Source organism: Macrosteles quadrilineatus, unplaced genomic scaffold (genome assembly GCF_028750875.1).
Source record: "Macrosteles quadrilineatus isolate MER2022 unplaced genomic scaffold, UCM_ALF_1.0 Scaffold_3__2_contigs__length_128488019, whole genome shotgun sequence".
Taxonomy (NCBI): Eukaryota; Metazoa; Arthropoda; class Insecta; order Hemiptera; family Cicadellidae; genus Macrosteles; species Macrosteles quadrilineatus.
Genome location: NW_026542596.1, coordinates 65561604 through 65577533, shown reverse-complemented (window position 1 = coordinate 65577533; position 15930 = coordinate 65561604). Strand labels below are relative to the sequence as shown.

General features: G+C 33.9%; 1 protein-coding gene across 1 annotated transcript in view; it reads left to right on the top strand.

The window, feature by feature from the left end:
- The window catches only part of LOC128989897 (homeobox protein dve-1-like), a 76479-nt gene that overhangs the window by 28149 nt on the left and 32400 nt on the right, over nucleotides 1-15930 (top strand). Inside the window, exon 2 of the mRNA XM_054412024.1 lies at nucleotides 1830-2010. Within this exon, the coding sequence (XP_054267999.1) occupies nucleotides 1830-2010 (181 nt within the window). The remainder of the gene's footprint in view (nucleotides 1-1829; nucleotides 2011-15930) is intronic.

Below are 15930 nucleotides of genomic sequence, written 5' to 3'. Positions count from 1 at the left end.
TGACTCGTAAAACTCATTTTTACAATTTCAAACCTTAACACTGCTTTGTTATTTCTTGGATAATGGTTTCTCATTTTGGCATTATCCATTTTTACTCATTGCATCGGGAAATTAGGCCCTTTTTAGGACGAGTCATAGTAGCATAGTAAACCTCATGGCAATTCCCTTCCCTTCCCAAAAGTCCATTCAAACAGGATGTCCCCAAAAAAACTGAACAGCTTTGCAGTACCGTACTTGAAGTGTAAATATTTCAATAACAGGCCTATACAAATGTTTTTAAATATAAACTAACACACATAAGTTTTTCTGGATACAAGTTTAATTAAACAATTTCAACATGGCTTCCATTAATGGCAGAAAGACCGTCAATACGGTTAACTCTGACCACACTCCATGTCGCATTTCATCAGTGATGTTGCTGAAGGCTACATTGATTTTAAATTTCAATTCTCCAACATTGGAGATTTTCGGCTTGTAAACATGGTTTTTGACAAAACCCCAGACAAAAAAAATTACACTGTGTTAGATTTTTTTCAACGTGATATTAAACACACTGCTTGCACGTTGACGTCTGCCTTACTGTAGGTCATGTTTTGAAGTTTAAAGCGTTGAGTGACAACAATAAATCAGCTGATACACGGACATCATGTAAAAAAAAAACGTTATGAGTTCCTCTATCCTATGGTAGTTTCAAAAATTACCTATGGATGCCTTAAGAAGGCAGATACGATTGTGCATTTTTTTTGACAATCTGTATTATCACCGAAGTCAACCAACCAATCCAACAATTCATTATTCGTCAAATCTTGCTTATTGTCTCTATTGCTTCAGGAAGTCAGGCATTTCTCAAGTCACTAACTTGACATAGTTTACCCAATGGTTCCCAGTCCGAACGTCCACTCATCATAGTCACCGACGCGAACTTACAAATCTAACAGTTCAGCGTTCACATCTTGATCACCCTTTTCCCACAGCTGTCGCCCATTGTGCTTTAATTGAATACAACGTTGACTCCCACAGTTGACAAACTTCTAAGAATTGGTTCCCAGTTTATTGTGACTCTTCCGTCCACTAGGTCTCACGTCGGCGGCTTCTAAATCGGTTTTTAAACGTGTAAAAAATATTATTGCACTTGTTATCCGGTGGATTCTCTTGCTTCTTTATCGTGACAAGCGCGTGAGTTGTGGAGCGTGTGTGAGAGAAATGGGTAGGGATAAATCTAGAGTATGAATAGTAAAATTGTTGCAGTTTACAAGTTTAGATTCCCAAGTCTTAAGACGTGGTTTGGTGTGCGTTGTAATAACCGGGAAAAATTAGTTTAGTTGAATCAGAAGACAAATTAGCCGAATTAATTTCAACACTGTTGGTTGGCTATTCTGTTCAACAAACTACGTTGAGTCCATCGATGCCATTTCTTTTGACAATCAAGCAAAGAAGGTTCTTCTGAAATTCACCCCATTCACATTCTTCCATGCACAAACTAATAACCGATTTCCGGCCTCAAATATCTGAGACGATTTAAGTTCCAAAACTAAGATGTAAAATAGGTGGTATAATTTCAAGAAGAAACTGACGTTGTTGGAATCAGAAAATAAGAATGAACACAACCATCACATACCAGCATTAAAACAAATTAACACAAAAGAATTCTCGCACAGTGTGTTCTTAAAATAAGGAAAATTTGCTAAAAGTTAAGGTCAATTGATTTTACAGAATAGTATAGATTTGTTCTTACACCATTAGGTGAACACATTTTATGTCTACGTCAGCTCAAGTCTTCTAAGAACTCCAATATTCCATCATACTGACTTTCTTGGATTTCTTTCCAGAACCAAGCCCTTGCCCTGATCACCAACCGGGAGTCCAGAACGCCACCTGAGTCGCCAGCCTCTATCAGGTGTTCCCCGGCGCCGCCGCCTCCACCACCGCCCCCAACCGCCTCCACACCTCCGACGACCGCCTCCGGCCCTGGCTACCCTCCGCACCTCACCGACGACGCTAAGAATGGAGGTATGTATCTTCTTGAAGTTGAAATTGGCTTGCACACTTACACTTCTATGCTAAACGCTCTAAATTAAATTTGCGAACAATCTCAAAGCAAAGAAATTAAATTCTTACCCTCGTGTGCAGTTCAAATCTTCTAAAGAAAAGTGACACTGCAACTGATTTCGTTGTAAGCTCTGAGAATGTCACGCTTACATGGAAACTAGTCAGCATTAATTATAAATGTTATTTTAGACTGCGTACGGAGGTATAGCTTTGCAGTGTAACTATTTTTACTTAAGTTAGTGATGCTGATATGCATTAACAGATAATTCAGCTTAATTTGTTTGTTTATTCTTTAAATGACGAGAAGCGGGCCTGCAATCGATTAAAATCAATTTCATCATACCAACCGTCCATATATTACGGAGTGGCAATATATTATTGAGGATTCAATACAAATTCAATGTTAAACGTTTGAACAATGCACTTCGTTAAATAACAGAACTTAGTAAATAAATGCAATTGGTTATGAAGTAAAGACACTTTTTAAACATTTGACAAAAACACCAGCTGACTCTGGCACAGCATCACATGTAGCAACAGTCTATACTGACACGGTGTCTGTCTGTCTGTCTGGCGGATTGCGACTCCCCCTGTATAATCCCAGCCCGTTCAGCTCAGTCTTTAATTCTCCAGACTAATCCAGCTTTGGAATAAAAGAGCTCTACTAACCATCCTGCCGACATTTCTTACCCACTTCACCTCCTTGTGACGGTTCTGTGTTAATGTTCACTTCCGATTAAAAAAAATTACTTCTTGTCGCTCTATTAATGTAAATCTGCAGTTATATACAGATTGTTCCGGAACTCTCTACCAATATTTTAGTGCATTATTCCTGAGTAAGAAACATATCTAAATATTATATTTAAATTGTTCGGAAGTCCTTAGTTACTCACACAGCCACGATTTTTTTCAATTATTATTTTTTCCTAAACAGAAATTAAAGATACGAAATTGAAACTTTGCACAAACATTTATGACAACAACACAAAGCTACAAAAAATATGACAATTTTTAAAATTCATAAAACAAAAAGGTGGCCATTTAAATTGTTGAATTTTCAATAAATCAACCGTTGATTTTACAAACATTTTAAATGTCTGCCATTTTGTTTAATTAATTTGAAAAATTTTCATAATGTTTTTATAGCTTTGTCTAGTTGTCACAAATGTTTGTGCAAAGTATCGATTTCGTATCTTTAACAACATTTTAAATATGATAATTAGATATGTTTCTAACTCATAAACAATGCACTAAAATATTGGTAGAGAGTTCTGAGACACCCTGTAGATATATAAATTTAAATAAAATAATAGCTTTTAAGTCTTGGTTTTCCTATAAATCGTTGAATACAATTTATTTGTATTCCACATATTTCAGTAAACTTTCAATTGTGACAATGCAATCTCATCACAGAGTAGTTACTCAAATTTTAAAACTAGCTGATCACTTTGTTAATAAGATTTTCTAACATTTCTAATTTAGTATTAAAAAAAAAAAAAACTCACCGAATCTCCCAAATCATTTTCCCTCTTACCATTCGGTAATGTAATATTTGATTTCCTATATAAAACGTTTTTGTTCAAACCCCTTATTTAAGTGTGATGACAACTTAAAAATTAATTTTTAGGCTATATAAAAAAGTAAATTTTAGGATTAAATGTTTGAAAGTGTATTCCGGATGGGCGAATTAATCGCTTTTTATACTATTTTTAGTGACAAATAGCATATACTGTAGCATGTGTTGTTTTACCGTGCCTACTTGTATGTTCTTCTTATACTTTGAAACGTGGTACAACGTGCCAAAATATTATTTACAGTAAAAAATCACATCAGTAAAAATAAAGCAGGCAATAAAACTAGTGAAAACCAACTATCGGTGGAAAAAAAACACTAAAAACCAAAAACGTCACTAGAATTGCAAGATAAACAAGGACCACCAACTATGCCAAGAGCAAGGAACGAAACAATTCAAACTTATACTGTGACCAGACCTATCTGATCCAAATTAATTATTTGGGGCTGAGTTGTTTTAATTTTCGGATAATCCCCCCCCCCGCCCCCCACAGCCCTCTCAGGGGCTTAACTTTATCCCGGGACACGTCATCGAGCCGAGGTCAACCTCAACCTAGACTCAGGATCAGCTGATGTTGAAGTCTAAAAATTAAGTCTTTGATGTTGCCTTTACATCGACGAAATTTGTTGATTTTTTTTTAAATTTTGATACTTATCTTTTAGCACAGTAATTTGGTGAATTCCCAAACACGGTTGATAGCATTTTAACTCGCCATTAATGTTTTTAAATTGTTAATTAAAAACGTTGAAGGAATATTTAATTCATTTTGTTAAAAGTATATAAAAATGATTTATTTACAGTATCAGGAGAATTCAACATTAAATATATTATATGAGTTAATTGTCAATATTAATGATATAAATTATGGATTGTTAACCGCAGCTACAAAAATGTATTGAAGATAACATGGGCACTTTCTGTAGGGCTGTAAGGCGGACACTGGGGTTTTCCCAGCGTTGCTTAATACCCCATAATAAACAAAAACATTAAAACCATTGGACGAAAATAAAAGTTTGTCCGTGCACGCGCTTGTATTAGAGTATAGAATTTTCGCAGAAATGTTTTTATAATTATGTTAGGATTAATATTGTGTATACATACACATTGAAAATTTAAACAAGTTATATAATATAATGAATATAGATTCTAATTTTTGAAATATAAGGAAACCTTGAGGTAGCCTCATGTGTCGAAATGTGCATAGAATGATCCTTTAACTGCATAGAATCGTGTCCATCCCATAACAAATTTGACGAAGGCCGTTAAACAGTGTACTTAATACTTACCTTTACTTTTCCTTTAATGAAGTTCGACAGTAAAACTGTTTGTTGCCACAAGTCAAGCTGATACATCTTGGTTTGATTAATATGTAGTTCATATCGAAAGGTTTAGGTTTGAATTAAATTGAACTACCGTCATTTACGTACTCCAAGCTTTGAATAGACATGTCTAGAGTGTGCTTTGTAGGCTACACAAGCTAGTAGTATTACTTCTATTATTTTACAAGCCCATTTATTATCCCCCTAGACCATGACTGTGGCCAGCCCCATTAGATATTTATAATTGCTGTAGAGATACGCATTTTCCAGCCTTTAACTCCGTTAGAAGTGGAAAGGAGATGAGGCGTGAAATAAACTACCGTTTTGACGCTTGTTAAACACGCTATATTATATACATACTGGTCGATGACTTAATTGTAGCTTGGGCTGTGTCAAGTAATCTCAGACAGGCAACAATGATTGGCCAACAACGGGTGATTTTAGAAATATGTAAGCTACAGGGCGTTGGAAAGAAGTTTACTTAAAATGATGTACTTAAGAATAATCGAACAAATATTCTCACCCTAACAAATCAATTGAACACCTATAATTTTTGTTTTTCGTATTAATATTAAATTAAAAATGGTAATAGCGAGTCAGTGCCACCGTCAGCGCGAAGAATGCTAGGCAGCGTTTGGTTCACTCTCAATGCTGCTTCTAATATTATATACTTCATGTCAGTCAATTTATGTCCCTTATGGCTAACCGTCCCAAGTTTTGTCTGATCCATGCATTTGATTACTATAATAACGGGTAATTTAAGGTAAAAAGGGGTATTGATACACTCTTAAAATATATAAATATAAATAAAGTAATTCTAGTTGTAAAACACTTAATTCGGCTGCAAAGGTATCCACAAAATATGTCACGCCCCCAAATATGTATATAATAAAAATATGGGGTGGGGGGTGTATTTTACTTGAATTATAACTTTTCTATGTACAAATCTTCATCGTATAAATCTTAGGGTAAAACAATAGTGTTATTTTTTGTAAATTTTAAGTGGTGTAAATCTGATACAGACCTAAAGGATCAGAAACCTCCATCAAATAGGTCGCGTAAGTGCAGTAAAAGGACACAGTAGTGGTTTTATTAATAGACTGTTGGGTCACCGGTTATTTCAGTAACAAACCCATCTAAAATCAAAGTGATGTAACTACCTAACACTTACGTGTTTTTTTTTTTTTTATATAAAATATGTCTATTCCAAAACGAAATTCCTAAATCATTGAGAGACATGTTAATCGATAATATTTTATATCTTAAGCCTTAATATAAAGGTGTTAAAATAATTATTGGCCTGTCATTAGAATACAATCAAATCCCCGAAAGTCTCAAATACACGGCTGTAGTGGCGTTTGGCGCGGATGTGAAGAAGGGTGTTTACTGGTCCAGTTGGGGATTAAGCGAGCATGCATAGAGAAACTCATCAATCATGAGCAGATAATCCTCTTTACCCCCTCCCTTACCCCTCTTAATCCGCCCCTCCTTAATCCGGCCGCCGTTCTAGTTGTACTGGCAGTGTCGAAAACGTTGATCCGATAAGTTGACTTTAAAGTAAAATATTTATGGTGGTTTTCATCGTTGAGTTTTATGGAGTTTATTAAGGTAACCCCCAATTACTTAGATGAAAATAAGGTACTTGTTTTCATATATTCACGATAGATTGAGTTTTTTTTTGTCATGTGTGTAATGTATATTTTTTCACAAATGCAATGTGTGATATGAATTTGTGTAGACTTAAAAGCGACGAAATCTTTGTTTTGAAATTTTTAAATACGGATTTTTGCTCTGATACGGATTACTGAGGATTTAAGGTGTCTTTTTCTTATTTTGCGAACATCGACTATTTTCCACCATCGAGATCTAAAAAGCATAAATAAAAATGGGAACTAGTTAAATAAAAAAATTATAAAGTATAACATTGATTGTTGCAATTTTACAGCTGCAATTAATTAATAATTTGGCCACATTTTGAAATTTAATATTATCCAAATTAATCTAGTTAAAACTTGTACGTGTTTAGTGTTTAAACACATAAATATGTTAATTGGTTGATACACAGTTCTATGATCCTTTTCCTTAAAATATAAAAAAAACTTTAAATATTGTAATACGTCGTTTATGTTTTAACGCATGTTTAATTTACCAGAACTATTTGTTGAGTAGGCCCTAGAGAAGAAAATAGTGTTTCAACAAATGGTTTTATCTACTTGACCAAAACTTTTTTGGATATGCTGTGCAGTTTTTAGTTTAACGAAACGCCATTTTTAGTTTAACGAAACGCCATTTAATAAAAATTCATAAACGGGAATTTATGTTGTGTTAAGATTTTACTCATTAATACTTTGTAACTAAATTTACAAGATTTCAATTTTAAAATTTTACACATACAATTACTGAATAGTGTCCGATAAAATTAATGCACAGTTGGCGCACATTCAACATAGATCCTCCCAGAATGCAATAAAAACCCCTGTTGTACATACTTAAAACGCCTACAGTAAAACCGAGAAACAACAAACGAAATTGATAAGATTATTCAACATCCATCATCCATCTTCTATTGTCATGTTGTGGATCATTTATTAATAATAATCACTTGAACAATACAAACACAAAAATATGACTGCTAATCCAATTAACGCCTAATACACCATAGTAATAAAATCAAACAATTAAAACAATCAGCGAAGAATTCAATTTGATTCGAACTAATTTAGAATCTCATCAGCAAGAAAGGATGATCCTCGGGGCTTAGTCCTTTTAATCCGCCACAAATTCGTCAAGTCGGAATAATGCAATTAATTTAATTAATAACGTAAAACACCAACACTGATTGCTCGTTTGTAGTTATTTGTGCCCTAATTCGAACGTTATTAGCGAATTCAATACAGTTTGTCAAAGATTAAGCCTGGAGCTCGTGAAAACTAGCGTAATCTCCCAAAATCTCCAGCGCTTGGAATAATCCGCTGCTCTACTGGAGAGTCTGAAAACATCCGCTTCCGTCGGTTCGGCTTGATTTCATTAATTTAAACGTTTTTTGTAATGTTTAATTTATCATAACATGTTTATTTGTATTGTGTTTGTATTATTATTTATTGTTTTCCAAGGCATTATTCTTGCAATTGCCTTATGGATACAGGGAGTGTAATGTTGTGGTTTGCAGAAAATAACTGTTGGAAAAAATATTGTCGCTGCATCTAAAGATTAACTTTTTATTTGTCATCGTTTTCTGCTAGTTTAAGAATTTATGGGTTGTGATCCCCATAGTTATTACTGCTTTACTATGTACACTGTTCTTGATTATTGTAAAACAACTTTAAACTCACTTCAGGAGATAAAGAGATATATTTATTGTTGTCAATTGTCAATACAAAGGTTTCATGTATTATATCTTATCTTACTAATATTATAAATGTGAAAGTTTGTGTGTTTGTTTGTTTGTTTGTTTGAAGTTCAATCACGCATAAACTACTGGACGGATTGGGCTGAAATTTGGCATGACGATACCTCACATTCCTGATTAACATATAGGCATATTCTTATCTCAAAAATCCTTCCGGGCTCCGCCCCATTGGCTCTGTAGTTCCCCATGTTAACCTTATGAGTATTCATATTTAAAGGGAATTAAATAATTTAGTCAGCTGTTTCAACTAAAAAAGTTGGTTCTATGATATGTAAAAGCATTAAAAAGTTATAAGATTTACCAAAAGGGTGCAGCACATTATTTTTTTGTATTTATGAAAACAGCTAATTTGAACTAAGCAGCAACAAAAACTGTGATACCGGTACGCAATGAGAACTGTCAAAGTAGGATTGTTTACAGTTATGTGTATGTTTTTAATTTCATGAATAATTGTGATATTTGTGAATTTTTGATAATTTATTTTCCTCTATTGTTTAGGTGAAGTGGTAGAACATTATGGCTATGGTAGATTTGTAATAGCCTACTATAGGGCACCGTGAATTTAAATAAGCAAATTTTATCAAACTTTATCCTCCCCCATTGAAAACGCAAAGCTTGAGTATAACTGCAATAAGCATTTTATACTTATATGCCAACCCCGTACGAAGGACGGGTGCTCTGCTAGTTCATCATAATTATTGCACTCTATTAGTGTTATAGCAATTTGAATTTGGATATTATATTAATCTACTTTGAAACCGTAATTTAAAGTAAATGCGGTAAAAGTAGTCTATACCAATCATAACTCGTGTAATCAGCTGTTTAACAATGTGTCGGCGATCACGTGGTATGTTTAGCGTTCTGTGGAGGGGGTTGTACAGTTTTAGGTGAAGGTAGAGAGAAGTACGGGAGGGGGGGGGGAAACGTTTTATGATTAACCACTGCGTTGAGGATATCCATCCATCATTGCAGGATAAGCCGCTCAACTCTTCCTAATCCGAACTCTACTATCCGAACTGGAAACATCAGTTTGATTTTTATTATGCTTTTCGATACAATCTATCGTATGCACAAGATACTGTTGTTTATGTCACGTAAATATGGTTTGTCTCTCTTAGAAGAATTGTTTGTAGCCTAGATAAATAACAAATATAATTTTACAGTTTTACATAACAAGAAACAATTTGTTTATTTGGGTTTTATATAAAACGATTTTTTTACAACATTACTTGTATCGTTTTTTATTTTGTATAATTTAACTTATACTTTACTTTATAAATAAAAACGTCTTAAATTCAAGTTACCACCGTATAAATGGAAAATTGCATGCGATGTTCAAAATATTATTTGAAGTTTTGCTACTAAAAACACGTTATATAGAGACTCAGGAGATAAATTCCCCCCAAAAATTAGATTTTGATAAAACAATTTTTTGACCTTTGCTTAACAATACCTTTTACAGTACCATTTCTTGAATTTCCCAAATTATCTACTGAAATATTATGTTAGAATTTCAACGTCTTTATTTTTTAAAAGAATCAAAATCATAATACATTTTTTTAGTGAAATAGATTGCTTTCGACCGATTCCAATTTCCTGTATTTGAAAACTGTGACTCAACTTTCCACTGATCCCAGTGGAGACGAGGATAAACCACAAGACAGCCATATCTGGTACACGCCATAGTTATGTCCGGGTCACCTGAAATAAAGCAGACAGACGACCAGACGGCGACAGGGGTAAGAGTGGATAAAGGGAAGGTTTTGCAACTAAGCTTGGCAAATTTGAAAGTGCGAGACAGTTAAATTTGAATCATACTCGGGAATATATTTTTTGTCTTATGGATTAAACTTTTTCTCGTAAAATTTTCACTCATTTTTAAGATGCATTAAGAGTTCAGAACCAATAAAGTACATTGCACAACAACAGTTATCAGAAGTTAATGTTTATTTTTTATTTATACGGTGGATTTTTTCAGTGCTGTATCAAATGGCGTTGACTGTACCAATTAAGATTTGTGAATATTTTTTGGTTTACCGAATTATTCTGTCGATTTATTTATCATATCACAGTATCTGCTTCATATCACTTTTTCAAACACAGTTCTTCACAACATATTATATTATTATTTATTATTTTATTTTTATTTGTTCAACTCCTTACAGCTTATTATCATCACGCGTACGTACTGTATCTTATCACTCTAAACATCACTCAAGTTTCGCGACCAATGAAATATTTCCTTCAATACGTTGACGTTTATCTAATCTTTTCCTCAACTTTTTTGCATCAAACATGGATTCGTACCAATTACCCGGCAACCCTACTTACCCTCACTCAACTCATCTTGCACTCTTTTGCCTCCAATTCTTTCATACTTAATATCAACACAATCGACTTACAACACTTCGTAACTAACCTATCTCAATACTCCTTTGCAGTCTCGCAAACAAAGTTGGAATCCAACAAAATAAATTAATGCGGCTGGCTGCTGCGATTCAGGTTGCCACGCTTTATAATTCCAATGCGCATTAATGCTAAGCTCCGAGTGGGCCTGGACGGGGATTTCCTCGCAAAGCCTTTATCCGGATTAGTGAGAGCGGAGCGGCGTTGCGGCGGCTAATCCAGGGGGGGATCTCTCCCCCTCCTCTCTCATGCCGGGACTGGATTCAATACAAATTGAATAATCTCAAGACTCATCTGAATATTAAAACGTCATCTTTGCCGCGCGTTTCCGCTTCCGCGATTGTCGTGTTTGGGGTGTAGAGCTTTTATTATTCAGGCATGGAGATGTGTTTATATTATCGGTGTGTTTAATACGTCTACACTGTATAATTCCACTGATTACAATCGCAGTATTGTACACTGCAATCTCATTTATATGAACATTGATATTATTCTACATTTTGTGATTAAAAAAGAATCTGGATAAAATAAATCAGTTCAGTAAAAATGTGTGATTTCTTACCTTTATTGCTTGGATAAAATGTGGTAAGAGTTGAAATAAAATATTCACTCAAAATTAACTTAACTTATAGCCAACATATTGAAATATTACCTTAAGACCATTTTGGCATTCTTTACGTCAAAATATGTTTATATAAGTCAAAAGACTCGTCATAAGCCTTAATATATACTAGAATGATCCACCTTAGCGATCATCTTAATGCTAGTGTGCTATTTCAAGCAGTTATCTATATTTACCTGTACCTGTTTTAAATTCCATCCTCGTATAATTGACTATATTTAAACACAAATTATTATTGGAAGGGATTAATGTGTTTATTTTTAACGTATCCGATGTATTTATGTTTATTTATTTTATATATGAATGCAAATTCGTTAGTTATAAACCGAGGATATACTTTATGTTAAAAGCATAGCAATTATTATAAATTGTCATATCGTACAACACTTTGTAGTCCAAATAGGAAGTGCAGAGTTCTGCGGGAGGAACAGAGGATTATAAAGTTTTGCGCCAATGTTTATCCTTTCTTTAATTACGGCTGGATTAGGCTCAGGACAAAGACCCTTTTTGTTATTTACACCAACTTTTGTCTTTGTTTACCCAGGATTATGGGCTTGTTTCTCTCCGGAGGATTTTAGGTATTTATCGGAAAGTTTTATTGGGAAAGTTGTTTATTTTTAATCGTCGATTAGCGAAAGCTTACTCACAGAGATATAAACAGTGCAGTATAATTTTTCTTATTATGTGATAACGTGATATTATTTAGTACAAATCACGTAATTGTGTTGATCTCTTAGGTTATGGGTAACTAAATATACTGTTTAGGATATTTATTGATAAATAATATTTTACATTATTTCTAATTTATTATACTCTATCAAACTATCACACAGGTCGGCTGAGTAGTAAAACTACTCGAAAAAGCTAGAATAATGCTTTTAAAGCCTCGCACCCTGGCATAGATATTTAAATAATTATAATAATCTTTCTTAATTTTGGTAGAAAAATATGGTTGTTGAGTTCAAAAAATAGTTTCGCCAAGAATGGTTGAGCTCAATAGAATATTAATTATTGTTTAAATTAACCACTAATAGCAATCGGTGTTTGAAATTTATACAATTTTTGAAACTGTTTGTACATGAAATTCCATCACAGTCAAAAATACAATATAATCTACATTTGCGGGTAAACCATAGACCACCAAATTACTGACTATAGTATACGAGATTTTAGAATTTATCTAAGTGTATTGAAAAGCTGACCGAGTAAGGATTTTGTCGCAATATAATCCTCCTTAACGGCAAAGTGTGTGTACATAGCAGAAAAACGGACGTGACTTTTGCCGCCGACCTACGCTGATACTCAGAGAGCTCCGGTAAGCTTTGGCGGTCCACGCACACACGCACGACACGTACTTCACTAACTGACTTTCTGTCATATGTTACCTGTGTTTGTATCACTTTATACATGTATTTTACAATATTCCTGCAAGTTTGAATTAATTTAAAAGAATAATTTGTCAACTCTTGTAGTCGTGCGGACGTACTTCTGTCGCTCATTCGAGATCCAGGCTTCACTCCGTAAGGGCACAGCTTGGAAACACATTTGTCTGATCTGATCTTCGTGACGTTCCAATCCAGTGAGCTGAAACCCTACTGGACTGAGGCTGTTTTAGGACTTCGTCCACTTCAGCCGATACATTTTTGGACAAGTGGCTTTTAATGCAGTTCTTTGGCAACGCATCAATTTTGGAAGAGTGCCTTGGTCCCGAATTCTTTACGAAGCTTTTGGAGCAATGGCATTAATTTGAATTATTTTATTGTTAGTAGCCTTTCAATTGATTGGACATTGCACAGCAACAAGATCTGTATTTGAACAGGTTTAAAAGTGAATAATATTGTTCAGTTCAAGAGGTTGGCTATTATGTAAATCGATTGCATCGAATTCTTGTCCAATATTTTTGTATGAAAATGAAGTAAATCCTATAAAACACTATTCAATATTTGTTTAAAATCAGTACAAGTTCAATTCTATTCTGTGAATACAATAAGACATATAAAAAATACCCTTCATTGTATTCTTTCATTTAATTTGATGTTTCAATTGTACAATCAATAATCAATCATTGTTTAATCACGTAGGCAAGACAATTTATACAACAAGGTGTTGTGAAATTGTGTCCCGTTGCATAATCTACGATTATTTAGATTTCCACGTTCCCATAGTTCCTGCATTACGATTTTCTACCTTTTTATTTAGCATAAAGTTATTACAAACTCGCAAGTTCGATCCTGAGAAAATTAGCTTTTTTATGGTTCGAAGCTGGGCCCAGCTGTTCCTGATCATTGGGCTTTAAATAAATGGTCCTAACTGATGAAACAGCTGATCTTAGTCAGTGACATAGCTTCACGGATCATCTCAGCTCTACACTTCCTTCCTTCATTGTTGGGTTAAAATACGCATAGGTGGCGTCCCCATTTCAAAAGATAACAATAGTAATAACGCAGTGCGCGCGATGACAATTGTTGTAATATTTCCAACAATCCATATAAAGCAGTCAACGTGATTAGCTGTATATCTATCTCCGACTGACGTCATAGGCAATTTTGCGCGGTTTGTGACTTATCACGGATAATCGGATGTGGTCGGATAAAGCATAATCAGTCGGATGTTGTGTGGAGATTCGAGGAAAATCTAAGTCAGTTGATAGAGATTACGGCTTCTACGTATTTGTGTACAATATTTTATACAATTGACGCACAATATTTTATTTTGGAGTTACTAGTTAATATACATGTTTTAAGTTCGGTCTTTGAATTCAAAAGATAATGTTTTAAGTACTTTCGAAGTGATTGATGAAATTATGTAACAGAATAAAAGTCTTAAACGAAAATAAAATTATTCCTTGTAAATGTAAGTTGTTAAGCTGGACAATAAGAACAAATAGAATATTTTTTGTTTGGTTTTTAAAATATTTCACAAACTCGTCTAAAATTGTTACGTTATCACGTGATGGTTAAATTATCTGAAAGAATTATAATTTAATAATTTTTACATATTGAAAAAACCATTTAAAATGGCCATAGTTAGACGAAAATAAAATAAGTTTCTTACTTACAAAAAATATTATAAACGCGCATAAGCTTACTACAAGAAAATTGGCAAATACGAAAAATGAACTTGAAAAAAAAACTTATTCTGAAGTTGATATATTTTGTGGTTGAAGTAAATGAATATAGCTAACTGCAACTCTTTCTTAACACACAGTTATTATAATAAAAATTAAGTAGTTTGAATAAAATTTCACCTTCCCAATATACTTTGCTTTTAACCTCATTCAAAAATGCTACTATTCATTTATTCGATTGCCAACATTTATGTCTACATTTACATTATTATTGTCAATAGTAGCGTTTTGTACAAACAATGGCACGTTTAAACCAGCAGGTTAAACCGAGTAACCAGCACCATTGAGCAGTTAGAGATAAAAACCATGATGGTTTGGTTAGCGCGCTGTTCCGAGACGTGGTTGCTGGTTTGGCGTTTTTGTGGTTCCCAAAACCGCGCAGTGACGCGGCGACAACCGAGTTAAACTATACAACTGTTAAATCACTCAGTCACTCCACTTAGCTCTTCACTCCGACCAGTCACTCTTACCTTTGGTTATAGCTGTTGTGAGTTAATGGAAATTAAAGTAGTTAAATCAAAACGCTGAGAAAGTGCGCTGATGGCAATTAATGACTTTTTGTTTGAAAACACCCTCGTTTAAACAAATCTGAAACAACTTGTAAAATATAATATCTGGTTTATGCTATAAGTATCATAGTATCAACCTAATGGGGAAAATATAATTTTAACTGTTACACATTAATTAAGGGATGGAGTTATGTACAACTAAAACACATTTCTCGCCGAAGATATCTATCCTTTTTTCAGAGGTAGACTTACAGTCCAAGGTAGATTCCAAACCACCGGGTAATGGTGTTATAACACAGCTGAGAGCATATAGCCACAGAAGTACGTTTTCTGGGATATAGCTTACTAATGAATTTACCTTGACCAAAACAAAATTCCATTGGGTAAAAACATCAAATAAATTAAGTAGTTCTGACCAAAATAGTTGACCTATAATATTGAAAGGGGTTGGATTGTGAAAACAAATTAGATGAATTCAGATTAGCTTTTTTAGGTATATACATCCAAATGATAATTTTTAATTTTTACCTTAATATTAATTTTGTATTTTTCGAACCATTGCATAGTAACTGCTTCGATTTTCGTATTGGGACATTTAAATAATGACTTTTATTGCAAAATAACATTAAATTACAAGTACATTTCCCACAAAATAATTTAAATATAATCATCTTCAAAGTTATTTATTCGTTGCGTTCAATTGTATGTGAAATAAAACTAATTTTGCCTACATAAGATGGGTTTTGACAAAGTCGTCAAAATATTTTACAGTAGCCAATTCTCAGTCCCACACCTGGGCTTCCAGAAAATATGACATCATAGGTCTGCAGAGTATCAGCCGGATGTGCTGAGGCTGCTGACCAAAGTCTGCGACAAAGATAAGAATCAGCTGATAGGTGACTTGTCACCTGCTCAG